The sequence below is a fragment of the Frieseomelitta varia genome, unplaced genomic scaffold (genome assembly GCF_011392965.1).
Source record: "Frieseomelitta varia isolate USP_RPSP 00005682 unplaced genomic scaffold, Fvar_1.2 scaffold_874, whole genome shotgun sequence".
NCBI lineage: Eukaryota > Metazoa > Arthropoda > Insecta > Hymenoptera > Apidae > Frieseomelitta > Frieseomelitta varia.
Window position 1 is genome coordinate 1 of NW_025110672.1, and position 16360 is coordinate 16360.

Below are 16360 nucleotides of genomic sequence, written 5' to 3' on the forward strand. Positions count from 1 at the left end.
AATTTTTTTTTTTTTTTTTTTTTTTTCTTTTTCACGCGCGGACGTTAAAGTCAGGCGTCAGTTAACCGACGAGCCAGCGTGCGAAGAAGACTAATGGAACTTTAATAACGAGGATCCCGAGATTTCTTTCACAGAGAAAATCCATCGTTCTCGATCGACGATACTTTTTTCCCTTTCTTTCCCTCTTTCTTAATGAAAAAAAAAAAAAAGAAAAAAAGAAAGTTCGACTTAACGAGCGCGTCAAACACGGGAATAATATCAAGCAGCTTGCACTCGGACTCGCACTTTTCTGGGTCACGGTTCCTTGATCGCTGTTGCGTTACAAACGGAGAAACATTACGTCGGGGGGAACTTTCGACAAAATATCCCCTTCCAATATTCTGAGCAAACTGTTTCACACTTTCCGCACAACTGTCACCATCCGCCGAGCCATGAATTATATTCTTCGACCAGAAACTGCGAAACTTCTCCCATGCATTCTCGTTGATTAACTTTTAACGATGTACAGGTGGCGATGTACCTGCGGGTACGTCACTTGAACAAAATAATCCGCAAGAACCTCCTCAGAAAGTCAGTCGTTGGTCGTAACATTCCGAAGCGTTTAACTTGCGCTTGAATTTCGTAAAGATCATCGTTTCTCGACGGGTGGAAAAACTGCTTGCGTTAACGAGGCTAGTTAAAAATGCATTAGCAGATACGGTCGTTGCCGGGACGGGCGGAGGGAATAAAAAATTTACAAAACGTAACAGCACACGTTGCTCAAAAGCAATATCAAAGTCGTGAGAAAATGAGAGAGGAACTTAGAGAGTAAATTTGTTTCCTATCTAGCACTTCACTAAGATACTGTTGATTCTCTATCGCTTATACTATTATACTTCTTTCTTTACTTCGAAACTTTCGGTTTCATTCGACACGACTACGCGGTGAAGATCGTAACGGTGTTTCTATCACATTTCGTTTCCAGTTACATTTCGGAAGGAACTTCTCTGTCGAGAAGAGAGACGCGTAGACGAAGTATTTTGAAAACTGCGAGAATGGTACGCAACCGGCGGTGGATGCGGCACGACTGTGCTGATCGCAGAAACAGAGTCGAAGAAATATCGCCGCTCGAGTTTACCTGAAACAGGGATGCTAGACTGTTTTCGTAGAAGGGGTGCAAGAGGCATCTAGCACCCTTCGTGGAATTCCGCGGACTTCTATCGATCTGTTCCCTCGGCCGCTAAAATCGGGGCACGATTGTACCTTCACACAGTAATTCTCTCCAACAATTTTTTTTTTTTTCAAAATCAAAAGGAAAATCGCTAAAATTTTGCAAGAACAAAAAATCGTACGAATTTCTGCTATTATTTCATTATTTATCAGAATTATTTCACTCGACGATGATACGAAAATTGAATACCGCCAAAATTTCTACCATTTTTACCTAAATGCAACGCGCAATTAGTCCCTTGCTAATCGTTACTGAACTTTTACAATGATACATTTTTCATTCACTTAGCCAAGAATTTGTTCTGAATTCGTTTGTTGCTTAGTGTTAAGTTTGGATACTGATGTTGCAACAATCGATAAGTAATGCGTGACACAACCGAGATGTTTAAAATAACTTAAAATTTTTCACTATTTGTGACAAGTTGACTCACTTGAAAAACAAGAAAACATCACATTGTTATTTTTTAAATGACTGATAATCGACTTGAAAATAATACACACTTCTCCGCGGAAATAACACCAATTTTTATTGTAATTATTATTTACGATGTAAATATGCGACTATTATTAGATTCAAAGGAGAATTGCAAAACTTTATCCGCATATTGGAATTTTATGGCAACTCACCAGAGACGCCTACAGAGTTTCGCAGCAACGATCGATTAGTTGTTAAACGTGCCTAAAATAGTTTGGTTAATTAAGCAGGGTCTAGTCTCCAAGCGACGTGTCACGAACGCCAATTAAGCAACGTGTAAGAAGTTACTTAAAATACATCTCCGTTGTACGAACGAACAGAGTCAACTTTAGTTGCTTCGTCTCTCAATTAGAAAAATTATTCGTAGAACAAAACTGAATGAAACGAAATGAAGTGAAGATACGAGTATAACGTGACAAGTAAATCATAAATCTTTCACAAGAATTTGCTTTTATAATTTATTAATTTTAATTTAATTTATTGGTTATGATTATTATACAATATTATAATATTAGTCGTAATTTCTATTTCACATGGTATAATATAATATTGCCTGTAAGCAGTGATTATTCGCAGAGAAGAAGCTTGATAACATACGTATAGTAATATGCTAAAAATTTACAAGATCCTCTGAGAATTTAATGGGACCTTCCACTAACTTTGTCTATAATCGCTTGAGTTAGATATCTTCCAGCAAGATCCTTGGCTATATTGGACAACTGATCTCCGAAACTAGGCTTTCTAGTAGTAGGCCCAGGAGGATAATATCCTTGCTGATATCCTTGTTGATATCCCTGTGGATATCCCTGTGGATATCCCTGTGGGTAACCCTGAGAGTATCCAGGATAGTAGTTACCATATGGGTTCGACTGACCAGAATACCCAGATTGCGAAGGATACCCAGAATTCTGAGATGGATAGTTGCTTCGTGTGGCCTGACCCTGGCTAGGATATCCAGAATTCTGAGACGGGTAATTGCTTCTGGTAGCCTGACCCTGGCTAGGATATCCAGGATAAGCGGCGTTCACCGAGCTGGCGACTCTCTTTACGCTCTCCTCGTTCGTCGTCGAGCTACTGGGATAACCACCAGAGCTCGAAGGATACGAGCCACTAGGATAACCGCTTGATCCTGACGGATAACCGGAACTGCGCGACGGGTAACCAGATCCAGTTGGATATCCCGAGGAACTTCTCGCTGGGTATCCAGATTCTGAAGGATATCCAGAGCCTGACGGATAACCAGAACTGCTTCTCGATGGGTAACCGGGATAAGACGAGCTTCCAGACTCCGACGGATAACCCGAACTTCTGGAAGGATAGCCAGAACTAGCAGGATAACCCGACGAACCACTGGATGGATAACCAGAGTTCGACGGATAACCCGACGACCTGCTCGGGCTTTCTGGTTTCGGTTGGCTCTCCGAGGACGGGTAGGAGCTCTTGGAGGAATCGGAGCTTGGGTATCCGCTTCCAGATGGATATCCCGATTGCGATCTCTTCGTCGACTGAACGTCGGGCGCGGATGAGTCCACTTCGCTGGTGCTTTCTCGTCTTCTCACGACTCTGTTGTCATCGGTATCGACCTCTGCGAACAATTCGTTATCTACCTCCTAATTGTTTAGAATTATTCTGTGCCGTCTTATGCCCCCATGCCATGCCGAGTCTAACTCAATTGTTATCAGAGCTTCCGTGTTGCTCTCAAGCAGCAGCAAGTGAGCATTTGCTGCCAATTGTTCGAGCCAGCTGTACTGTCTCCATTAGTATGTTATTAAGCTTAACGGTACGATGTAAATGTATCTTTGATGTCCTGTGTGATTGTTACTCGATTGTGACTGAATTATTATACATCACGTCTCGATCATTCGTTTCCTGGTGGTAACACTTTGAAAGCTGGGCTATGCAACGGAGTGATTCGATCATGCAATTTTCGTACATTTCGTTCTTCTGTTTGTTAAAGCTGTTAAAAGTATCGACTGCAGTATATGTTGCGGTGAATGATTTATGTAGATGTTTCGATTCTCTGAATGCAATTGTCGTTTGTATGCTCGTTTTATTAACAACTGTTTGCTTCAACGTATCGACTTGGAAGGTAATCATAGAATCGCTGAAATTAGGAACGCCCCGTAGTGCTGAAGGATTACATATATTTATTACATCTGTTCGTTACAATGGACAAATATTTCAAATGCTTAGTAAGTACTGTTCTTAATAAGTACATCTATTACATAAGTCGCGCAACCGTAGCATGGCACTGTAATGAAAGAAACCACAGTTTATTCGCGATAAGAATGTTTGTAAAACAGTAAATGACCAGTAGAATCAAACCAGTTCATCACTGTCATTTATTTGCGTCGTCAAATAAAAGATCAAGCACGACAAGGAATCCACTTGGACTTCAAAAACAAGTGACTTCTCTGTCTTTCTGATGAATCTAGACGTTCTTCTCGCGAGATAACTGCAGTTTCTGGCACAGAAGACAAAGTGTGACCCAAGGTTTAAACCTAAACGTAACGGTAAGTAACTTAGTAAGAGTAATTGACAATCAGGCCCATTTAGCCGGAAAATCTCCAAATTCGATTTCCCTGATCATCGACAGAGGTGTGGGTATCGTAATAGCCACTAGCACTTTGGCGAGCGCGACTCCTAGGTGTAGTCGCACCGTAACGATCATTGCCAAACAAACGGCTAAAGATAGAACCATTTCCGATGGTGTTTCTGGATCCCGAATTACCACTGACTCTTCCACCGTATCCGTTGGAAGAAGACCTCGGTGGAGGCGTGGGTGGGGTTGGTCTAATCTTTCCCGCCGTCCGTGTTGGATACGCTGTCAGAGATTGAAGAGTGGTAGTCAAAAATTGATATCGTATCTTAAGTGCCAACTAAATTTGACGAAGATCATATATATATTTATACTAGATTGTTAGTTAATATTAAGAAGAATTGTTATATATACATGCCAATGTTAAGATAAAGTTATCTCTCTTTGAGCATGCATCTCGAGATTGTTAATTTGTACTTCCACTCTTCAATTTTGGGGAACAAATCGATCTCTCGACGAGCAAACAGCGACCAGAAGAATCGTTGCTTGCACAAATCGTCGTTTCTTGCTTCGAGCCGACTTTTGATTAAAAATTAAAAAAAAGAAAAAAAAAAAAAAGAAACGTTCGCTGCAACTCTGCAGTAATTTTATCGAAGCGAACTTAATTTCTGTCGAACGAGAGCGTAACGTGGGAAAAAGAGTCGTGCAAAAGTACCGGGGGAGGAGGATGGGGGAATGGGGGTGGGAGGGACGCTGATAAAAGTAAAATGACTAAGAACTGCGACCTACAATACTTCTACGTCGCCTCGCTGAGGCAGATAAGAGATGTCAGGGTTCGACGCGATAACGAGATCAGTCGGCGTTCGCTACATCTTCGAGAAATTAATTCTAAAGGAGTGTTCCGCAGGCGACTGCGACTTAATGTAATGAAAACAGATGACAGGTAGTAAATCCATGGATTTTGTAGAAATCGTATTGTTTCTTTATTACGAGTCGATAATTCGCACAATGGTGGCGATTGTTTCGTACGCACGTTGACGTAGAAACAATTCCTGTACGTATTATAAATATACATCTATATAGACAGACACTTTACTTCATCTGAACGTTTGAGTCCAACGCTAGGAAAAATTACTCTTTGGACGGCAAAAATATCTGGTTTGTAACTGCGTGGAAATAAAATACGAAACATTCGCGTAACGATGCATTGTTCGTTTAAAGGGAAGCTGATCATTTTTGTCGATCACTCGCGCAATGTCAGGTACCAAGTTAACGAACTTGTCTCGCGGTTAGCATAGTTGAAAAATTGGTCAACTTAGGTGCTTGTAAATGACGATATCGTTTCTTCATTTAATTCGTTGGAAGCATGCATTTTGTCAATTTGCAAAATTCTCAAAAAAGAAAGACATATCGCCGTCAAATTCTGAAGTACGTGTAAAGAATGTACATCGAATGGAAGAGCTTCCACCTCGAACAGCCGCGATTTTAATCAGCGAAATGCGTTTTTCAGCGTTTGTTCGACATGCTTAAAAATCTTATTTTCTACGGAAAATGTAATTATACTTTCTGCTTTTCCGTTAATTATAACCACGTTAATTACAAAACAACCAACACTGTGCTAAAAGACACGTTTGGAAGGCACGCAATGGCGAGATTATCGTACGATAATTATAGTAATTTGAAGAATGGACGTTTGTGAAGGTAGAAAAGAAAGATAATATTTCAAAAGAGAATATAAAAAAATAACAAAGCGCATACGTGTACATCTCTTTCAAAAAACATTAATATTCTTTCAAAAGAACCGATAGAACGTAACTTTTCAAAATTAATTTATCATTTATAATTTATCAAGAGAGACGGAGAGAGAGGTAGAGAAAAAGTGAAAGAGCATATGTTAAACCAATCAACTTCAAGGCAAAAATTCCCTTGAAAATTATCTTTACACTGAACCACTGCTCTGTTAGCTGTGTTAATTTCCCATTTGCGCCAAAATTTTTCCTACGGCTACTGGAAGAAAGTAGTTGAGGGTAACTTTCACAATTTCTCTTTCCACAAGTACATATATAAATATATACAATTTCACTAAGATTTCTACATCTGTCGGTATATCGATCGGACGAACAAACGTTTGCCGTCCAACATTCATCTATCGTCGCCTCGTCGTCGTCGAACGAGGTATTAACAGACACTTTGAATCCAATGTACACGTAATCATAACGATCTGTTCTTAAACGCGACCGCGAGACTCGCTACGACAACGATTAAAAACGGTGACTGAGCGACGGCGTTGTTCCTCCGATAGCCAGAGTAAACGTTATTGTGATACATGCGATTCTGATTGGGATAATTCGCGTAAGGATAATTCTGGTAGCCGGGATGTTGTTGAGGATATCCCGGAGGTGGGGCTGGATAACCAGGCTGCTGCCCCGAGTAGGGATAGCTCGGTTGGCCACCAGGTTGTCCAGGATACGGAGGATAGTTGGCTTGCCCGGGCATTGGCATTCTGTTGTGCGTTGGATACGGTGGATATCCCAGGTCCTGTTGTCGATTTCCTTGATTCGTCGAAGGATAAGGCGGGTACCCGCTGTTCGAGTTTACCGCACCTCTGTTAGAACCACTGTTACTAGGATACGCTGGATAGCCCAAATTGCCGCCGGAATTCACTTGATGATATCCACCGGCCGGCTCAACAGGAGCTGGCGGCGCATTAGCATTCGCGTAAGGATTCGAATTACTAGCGCTGTTGCTGCTTTTATCGCGGCTCTCGCCGGCGTTGATTGGCTGCCCATTTACGGAAGAAACGCCCGCTGACTCGTACCCTGAAACGATCGTCCTCTTCTACGTCGTATTTCTACATCTCTGTGACACGATCCCTCGATCGTGATCGAGGGGTTTCAAACAGGGTGGACAGAAAATCAGAAAGAAAGAAAGGAAGAAACGAATACCGTCAAAACATGATAGGGGTGTCAGAGCAACAACCAATGGGGACACTCTGGTTACGACTACGTGTACGCATTCCGTTTGAAAAAAAATAAAACTTTCCGCTAGGGAAATTGGGAGATTTTTTTAGTGAGACTAGTTTAAATGGAGTTAGTCGAACGAACGTGCTACGCGTGGTATAGACAATTCTGGAGATCGTGCTGTTACGTATGCAAAAAATGTAATTTTCGGAAAGCGTTAAAAAAGAGCCATGCTGCAAGCTGTCCTGCGTCGAATATGTCGTAGGAACAGTTGGAAATACGTGTGAAACGCGTCCTCGTAAATGATCCAATTTGTAATATCCCCTTCATCAAATAATCCGATTTGTAATCTTCGTGCAGGTAGCGAAACGGTAAGCGCAATTATGCAATTAATAGTTTCGGATATTATCGCGTTTCTCCAGGAGCGAGAGAGCTTCGACGCAGCGGAGCATTAAAGCACACGTTCGAAGTCAATTTCGCTCGCAAATGGAACGATACAGTTTATTCTTCCATATCTACGGGGACGTTAAAAGTTTCAGTACGTTCGAGAACAATTTCTTCAAAATCCTATAACGCCAGGTGAGTGTGTACGCGCGTCTACAGGTCTGTGTGCGGGAAGAGACGATAATGGAAAGGTCGTGTACGAAAAAGTTAAGAAGAGAGAAAAAAAAGTGGTCTTGTCGTGCAGGTTTCTGGGGTTCACGTGACTGTACGTTACACTCGTCATTTTACATCAGATCGAAAAATTATAGAGATTCTATCACCTTTTTCCTTAGAGGTGTCATTTAATTATGGAGTGTCGACGATTTGATGACGAAAAAAAATTATTTTATCGTGCTGTTGCATTTAATTTATTTCAAAAATTTATTTCATTGTGCTGCAAATAATATTACAATGCTCCATAGTTCAAAAATAGATATATCACGCTTTGCAGTATAAAATCCTTTTAGCGTCAAAAAATACATATATATATATGTCAATTCAATAAGTTTGAAACACGACGATTCATATGAAACGTCACGTATGATACCAAAAAGACCGGAAGTTTTAATGAATCAAATACGCGTCACTCTGAAATTTCCACTCGAAACGATTCACGTATATGTATCTACGTTCACATTAATAAAGAACGTATTACGCATAAATCAGGTTCAACCCTATCTGTACGTACGGAATCCCAGTGAAAAATTGAATGACAAATTATATTCGAAACCATCAAACGTATTAAACTCGACGGGATGTTTCCGTCAATTAATGAATTGCAAAAAAGAAACAACTCCATCGAGGAGGTATTTTTACAGAAGTGCGGAAAGTATAAACAGCAGGACAGAGAGTTGGCTGTTATGAAGCTTTATTTCTACGCAGAGAGGATTACAACATGGCTAAAAGCTCCGTTAGCAAATAACCGATGAATATTTATTTTACAATACTTGTAATGGTTTCATGCCGTGAATAAAATTTTTCCTTTCAATTAATATCTTTCCATATTGGCAACTCATTAAAATCACGCGCTACAATTTTAGCCATTTTCGTAGCCCTCTCCCGCACGTGTGATTCAATTTCACGCATTTTGTTTGCTGTGGCCCTGGCATGCGTTTAAGTTTTCATGCTAGTCCGCCAGCGTGCATGCATAATCAATCATATAATACATAGCATATGACGAGTAAAAGATGGGATTAAACTCACCAATTGCCGTTGATTTCTTCACGCATGTCGGCGCGCCATTTTCAGTTTTGCAGTATTCATTTTCACCGCAAACAGTACTTTCGCAACTAGCCCCTGCATACAAAACAGACGAAGTATTTATATTGAATTCCTCCCGCGTTTTCAATTCATGCTTGATTGATGATATTAGATATAAAAAAAAAAAAACAACGATCCAAACGATAGATATTATTTCTCTCAAAAGAAACAAATAAACATTTCGAATTCGTCAAGTATATTCATTGTTATTTCAAAGACGATAATATCGCGAACGAGACTAACTACGTAGTTATGTACAATATGAAATTGACAACACTATTTCGTAATAATTACTCGTCGTTGAACACAATTAACCGCTTTAATAATAATTCACTTCGAATTCACTGAAACTATATTAAAGTATTATAAATTGTAAAACAAGCAATTTTGCGCGCCGTTGGTAGGTAAGTAACTTACGCACAATAGATTAAAATTTAATGAGCTCGTAATTGATTGAAGAGTAATGGAGCTATCGGTAATTTATGCATCGTAACGGGACGAAACGTTGCACACACATTCTAATTCAAGACATAATAGGCTACAATTGATTAATAACACATTTCAAACACGTTCCGATGTATTAATATCGCGCTAATACGGTATAACATTCTAAATTCCGTGCAGTCGCGTAATAATTCGACGTAATTGCACAGTTCCATCAATTGATACGGATATGTAGCATCAATAGGGGGATATTATATTTCGTCGCAGAGGCAAAAATCTCATTAAAATGAAATTTGTTTGGCAAGCTTTAATCGCAAATTAAAATCATTGATAAATTCAATTTAGATAAAGTTAACCAGAAGTCATCATCAGCCAGGATTCACGCTCGCGCGCGTGAAAGAGGAAACTTGTTCTCTCTTTCCGCTTTCCATGTCCTGCGTATCCCTCATCGGGACAAGGACAGGGGAATTATATTTATGGAAAGGTCAACAGCATTCTTACCGCCTGGATGAGCTTTTGCACAAGTCGGATAACGACCACAGTTATCTCGTTGGTAGATTGAACAGGGATCCTCGGCCATCACGCAGACTTCGTCCCTTCTGCAGCCGATGTCCTTGCATGTTCTTCCATACTCTGCGAACCCAGGGAGTAACCCCCCACCTCTTCGTGAGTTTTCGTTTAGTGGCGAAAGTTTCGAGTAATATGCCATGATCCCGCGATTGGATATGGCTCATTAAAAGTTCGCTTTAAGCAAGGCGCGTGTCATAAACGGAATTTATAGTAGTACCGAGACACTCTGATACTTCTCTGACCAAATGGCTTATTCGAAAGCTTTAATTTCCACTCGCGCGACGAGTCTACGCGCAAACGACGTGTGACCGCGCCAAGAAATAACACTGTGTTAACATTATATTTTTATATCGGGCTAAACTACTAAAGCATACATCCGGAACTTTCCGATGTTATCAACGTGATTTCAAAAATACATTCACGAAGTTTCAAAACTTGATCTTTGTCCGTATAATCGATACACTATATCGGTGCGACCCATGAAACAGCGAAACTTCAATATCCATAACGTAACAAGCATAATTATGTAACTACAAAATATTTGTTACAGACAGACTCTATCTCGATTGAAACTGAGCAAAGTGCTACTCTTCAGATTGTTTTGCACTGATACCCTGCTAGTGACGTTGATGTAGTTGCAAGTAATTATGCCTCGCACAGATAACTGTTAAAACTTGCTTTAAGAACACACTACGCTTATACCCCGGCCATGTAGCGTAGAACTATTAAAGGGAGTAAGTATATTTACATGTAAGTGACTTTAACTCAATATCTCTCGTCCTACGCCAGGTTCCACTAAAACTTCGGGCCGAAACTAAGCAAGCTGAGTAGCTGAACCTGCTGTTTAGTAAGTAAAGTTGATAAATAACCAAATATCTATATTCACAGATATCGATCGCAATTGATAATTACATATGCATTTGCGTTATTGGATGTTATTTGCAATTTCGTTGTGTTTACAATACGAATCGAAATTATCTGTTTAACTAGATTGCCGAATTTTAGCAAATAAATGCCGATCAACTCTTAAAAATTTGTCTATAAAATTTGCCTTTTGTCGGTGGATGATCCAAAACTCCAGCTACATACATATATAACAAGTAGATCGAAACGTAAGGAAAATTTCAAATTCTCTGTACTACTCACGAGGGCAAAGGCACCGTTTTCGATTTGACTTCTAAGTAGGCAGGGAGAAGAAAAACTGGCGTTTCCGTATATTTGGTAAATACAGAAATAGAGGGAAAGTTTCTTGCAACGAAAATATAACTTCCAGCGCACATTTACCTGACGTTATCCAATCCAAACCCTCCCGCATTGGCGTAACGCTGCTAATCGTAATTCTATTCAAGCACCACAGCGTCATCCCCATATAACCCCATCGATTCTCAATTATCCAGCAGCGAGGGAAAGAGGAAGCCGGAAAGAGGAAGGAATGGAAAAGGAGAAGAGAGGGAAAGCGAGGCAGCTGCCGAGTTAACGCCCAGTTTCGTGTTATCCAGCTTTGCCTACGTGTTGCGAAGAAGTGGGATAAAAGGGTGCGCTGTTCGAAAACGAATATTGAAACTAGGCTAATGATTTCTCCCTCTAATTGTCCTTAAACGTTTATCATATCCGAGAATAAACGGAAGGACGAAAGAATCGTGAAAACAATGGGGGCTATTATTGCACACGATGTGAAATGATTCTCAAATTCTCTCAAGCAATATGCGTGGTCTTATGTGATAATACGAACAACTGTTATCACGGGAAGAATCGATAATGAACCGATAATACAGCTGGCAAAATGATTCCCAAGCGATGCACGGTGTTACGTGATAACAGTGCGAGCAATTGCAATTATGAAAAGAGATACATACGTCGAAAGAGACGAATACAACAATCCAACCATCGATTCGGTCAAACGCATTGAAACCCTGATAAAATAATGACGTTTACAAGATATTTTTGACGTGTAATATTAATTGAAGCTCAATAAAAAATAACGTTTTAATCTCAATATTTTTTTAAGTCATTTGAAAAAATTTCTACGAATTTTTACATTTCATTTAACTAACATTTTTGTAGAAAAATTAAGAGACAAGCTCTAGAAGAATTTAAGAATCGCTCCAACCAAGTACGTCCTACGAAAAATTAAGTTTTTTAACTTTGAGAGACAAAGTTTTTCCACTTTTGAAAGTTGACTGCGTATAAACTTTAGATTCTAAACTACTTGATTGAAGAGACTGTTGATTTAGCGACAACAATTAACGAGAATCTGGGAAAAGATGTTTGTTTGTGGCTTCTAATAAGCGTTGCTTGATTACGTAAAGTCTCAAATAGAAGATCATTCCTATAAACAAGAGTTGTGAAATATTTCCGAAACGCACGTCTCCTTGAAAAATCCAACTTAATTCAATCTGGAGAAGTTTGAGGATAAAACAGAAATAGAACAAAATATAAGGAGTTTTTAAACGATTATAAATAATGAAGCCTAGGATCGAATACAGTTCCCATTAAATCTCTTAGTTCCTGTCGCGGTTTCCTCTCCTTTATTTAACAAGATTAGGAAGCGGAAAAGGACAAAGTCGACTATTACGACGAAGGTCGATGCAATTACATTAGTCGAGTTAGAGATTAAAAACGATCATTTGTTTCCATTAAGTCCACTTAATCCCGATCAAGCGAAACGATTGGCCATAGCAATTGAATTGCAACACCACGATTTAAGCTGGCTTATAATACTACGATTATTAATTAGCAATTCAAACAGATATTGCAGAAATTATAAAATTACATCTTAATTAAAGTGCTATTAATGAAAAATATCAGTGTGTCTTAACCATTCGTTTAAAAGATCTTAACTAAAAGGAGAAGTTTATTCAGATGATCTGCTTCAGAGTATTAAATTTTTACTTACTGGTGTAGGAAGCTGCATCGGGAATCGAAGAAATAAGTAAGATTGTCCCCAATAGGGCACCCAGTGTAGAACTGGACAACATTTTCTAGAATGAAAAATATTTTTCTCTTTACAATCTAATTTTATATATAGATGTCATTAATATTGTAACACCATGTCGCTTTGAGTGCTAAAATATTGATTTAATAACAACATGCATTGATTTAAAAATAACGTATATAAAAAAAGTCATAGGAATTCTGCAACCATGCTGGGCAATATTTTATAGAGTTTAATGTCGAAAATGTCAAAAGTTATGCATCTTTTAATGATTCCATTATAATTTTAATTGAAGTAATGAAAAACAAACCACGATCATATCAAATTAACATCAATGTTAATTTTAATTTGAATCGCAGAAATGAACAACTAGAGTTCAAATTTAAGCAGAAATTACATTCATAAATAACCTGTCAAGCAAGTGTCTTTTTCCTCGTCTGTCCTTGTCTTGCACTTCTAACCTCACTCGTCATACAGAAATACCTAACCTCAACTCCGAACTGAATTTCACAACAAGTGACGCGTGTATTTCTCAGTTACGTATAAAAATCGAACTAGATTACTATCAATCTAGATACTCGACACTCAGAAACATTGGTGGCATTGAATTTTGTGATCTTACAATCGAGTGACCTTGACAAATCACGGAGAAATCGCAATTGCGTCGTTCGTTTCAACGCTATGTGCCGCTTTACACTGTTACTTACCTGTCACGCACAGGAAATCAGACCGCGAATTTTCAAACAAACAGCAATATAACAACGCGATATATTAACAAACGATGCAAACTTACCATGAAAAATCTCACTTGCCCTTATACGCACAAACGTCCACTCCAACACGTAGCCAGTATAACACTGAACATTCAGTGAATTGCTGTGTCGTTACTGACTTGACGTTGGCGTCAGTCGAACAAAGATGGACGGCGAAGTTGCACGCGAGAGACAAGAAGGTAGTGAGACTCCGAAAAGAAGACCGAAAAGGAGACCGATATAGCGTCAACGTGACATAAAAAGGAGTAGAATACTATGTTCAGTGTAAATAGCCGCTTCAATGATCGTAAGAAAGAAAAGGAAAGCTTCGTTTCACTTTCGAGAATACATTCCAAACGTCACACACACGGTGAGTTGTACAAACATTGATGTGTCTATTAAATACGAACGCTCTTTCGAGATATTCGTTTAAAATCTATTGAATTTAATACGCAAATTTTACGCAAGTTTACTGATAAAGCATGCAGTTTGTACGAAATTCCAAATAATAAAAATACACCTTGGTAACAATGTTTTCGAAGTTTTACCAGCAGTTGAAAATAAGTTTCATTAGTTTTAAAAATCGAACAAGGGAACGTATCGATAGCAAATTCGAGGTAACGGTTGAATCATAGGAGTCGACATTGCAATTTCATGACGTCACTGTTCGTTGAAAACAGAATCTTTTTTAATTTAAACTATGAACAAGGGAAATATTCTTACTTCATGTTTCTTTTTAAACATTCTCGTTTTTATGTCATTTATAATTCTATCATTTCTTAATTTTTGCTTAAAGCTCTTCTTCAGTGGAGATCTTGTTATATAACCTATCTTACACACTATGTACGTAAATATTACATATACAATTATAGCTTTTGTAGAAAAATTTCCGCAATGACACATTTCTATGACAATTTAATTCCCGTTTTACTCTGCGTATTGCAACATAAGTTGAAGTTCCCATTCCATAATACGCAATACACGAATGCAATACAGAAAAAAATCTTAAAAATTATCTTATCGCAGTTAGTACTGAACAAGATCAAAGTCTTGTTGTAATATCTATTAATTCATTCTCCTATGTATCAAACATACAAATTTACGATTCTATAGGTTAATATGAATATAAATTTATATTAAGCACGTTGTAAATAATTTTAAGGTCCATGTTACACTCCCTTATTTATTTTTCTTTCGTGACGTCATATAATTACCTACAAAGGAAAACTTATAGTCTAAAATTCGCTAACATCTCGTGTGTTGAAATTTGTTCCTCTCAAGGGATAATCTTCGAGTATTTCCGTTATACTTTCGTTATTTTTCATACCTTATATTCTCCAAGAAACAAGATGTTAAATTAAAGACTGTTGTAATAATTTATCATCACTGTCACTCAATATCTTGTATGCATTGTTTTAATAATTTTCTCGTGCCCTTCTACTAATATTATCTTTTATAATTACACCGTTGAATTTCTTAGCGATGAAGTTGGGCTCGAGAAGCGTAATTAAAAGACTTGTTAAACGAACGATTACCAACAACCATTAAAGTTACTAAAATCAAATATGCATAACTTAATCGTCAAACTTAGTAGAACCAAATGTACATAACTTAAAACGTGAGAATTTCACTTTCTACGCAATTACATTGTTTTTTCTTTTCCTTGTTTTGCAATTTCTTTCTTCCGACCAAGACTTGAAAATTCCGAAAGGATTCCCCGTGATCGATAATATCTTTCACGTTCCCATTACATCTTCAATTTGGCAACAATCTAAGAAAATAGTAGAATTAGATAGAACATTGTTTGATCGATCCTTGGATCGTGCAACTACTCGACGTATTTCGTGAAAAACGATTCACGTCAAGCTTTCATACGACTGCCCGCTGCATTTCCAAACTCGCCTCCAAACAGCTTCCGTAGTCACGTTTGCCGAGAAATCCCATCGACAAGGAGTTTCGTCAAACTCTCACGTGTCGGAACGTTTCATCCTTGCAGTGGAGACCACTGCGTTCGTCCGAGCTTTTCGTGCTTTCAATGGCAGGATGTTCGATCTGGAGACTGCGCAAAGGTGCTCGCTACTAGGGGATAGAAACCTTGGATGGTGGGAATCCGGGGGAACTTTCATAGAAACCCTTTTCCAGGATGAACGCTTCGGTGGTGGGTTACTCTCACAGTCACGCGCACTGAGGTCGTTTCCCTTTCCTCTCTCCGTCCACATGTACAACCTCACGCATGCTACTAAAATACATTCTCCTCTATCTTTTTTCATTGTTTCCTTTCAATTCTACGTTTACTCGCTGCACACGCTGCGCCGCACACGCTTTCTACCCTTCCATCCAATAGATTTCATATCACGAATCCCGCTACGTATCATCTTTTATACTCATCTGCATGAAAACCACGAGATCTCGTATTTTTTTCATTCGTCAATCCCTTCTGAGGAATTACAAGTAGCATTCACAGTCTCTCGTTTTATCTTTTCCAGACCCGAATTCTATCTACAGTCGATAATTTTTTTTATCTTACATGTTCAGCCTTGTTTTCAACCTCACGAACTTATATACTATTATTGATCTATCTCTCGTTTCTCGTATTTGACACGTTTTATTTTCTATTCTTTCATTAGTCCTTTTCTCGTCAAATCTCTTACAAAGGACTCTCGCACGTACATGTCGTTTTTCTTTCTTTCTTTTTTTTTTTTTTTTCGTCGATAAAATCTACCGTTAACTCTT

General features: G+C 38.7%; 2 protein-coding genes and 1 long non-coding RNA gene across 12 annotated transcripts in view; 2 read left to right on the plus strand and 1 right to left on the minus strand.

The window, feature by feature from the left end:
- Positions 1-2132: 2132 nt before the first annotated feature.
- On the minus strand, positions 2133-13806 carry LOC122536846 (calcium-binding protein P-like). Of its 8 annotated transcripts, none has more exons than XM_043669566.1 (6): positions 13669-13806; positions 12837-12921; positions 9872-10003; positions 8870-8962; positions 3160-3269; positions 2133-3120 (listed from the first exon to the last, which is right to left on the minus strand). In XM_043669566.1, exons 1-6 carry the CDS (start codon positions 13669-13671, stop codon positions 2323-2325), a joined length of 1221 nt encoding a protein of 406 aa, XP_043525501.1. In that variant the 5' UTR covers positions 13672-13806; the 3' UTR covers positions 2133-2322. The 8 variants fall into 8 exon arrangements, with proteins under 8 accessions (XP_043525501.1, XP_043525499.1, XP_043525498.1 ...); XM_043669564.1 differs by having other exon boundaries at positions 2133-3118; positions 3149-3269; XM_043669563.1 differs by having other exon boundaries at positions 3160-3287.
- Positions 10002-11936, plus strand: LOC122536849. Of its 3 annotated transcripts, none has more exons than XR_006308495.1 (3): positions 10002-10410; positions 10491-10787; positions 10931-11936. It is a non-coding gene; the product is annotated as an uncharacterized LOC122536849 (long non-coding RNA). The 3 variants fall into 3 exon arrangements; XR_006308496.1 differs by having other exon boundaries at positions 10495-10787; XR_006308494.1 differs by having other exon boundaries at positions 10002-10787.
- A 54-nt stretch (positions 13807-13860) lies between the features above and the next one.
- Positions 13861-16360, plus strand: part of LOC122536847 (voltage-dependent calcium channel gamma-7 subunit) — a 42775-nt gene continuing 40275 nt past the window's right edge. Inside the window, exon 1 of the mRNA XM_043669568.1 lies at positions 13861-13997. The gene's annotated coding sequence lies outside the window, so the exon portion shown is untranslated. The remainder of the gene's footprint in view (positions 13998-16360) is intronic.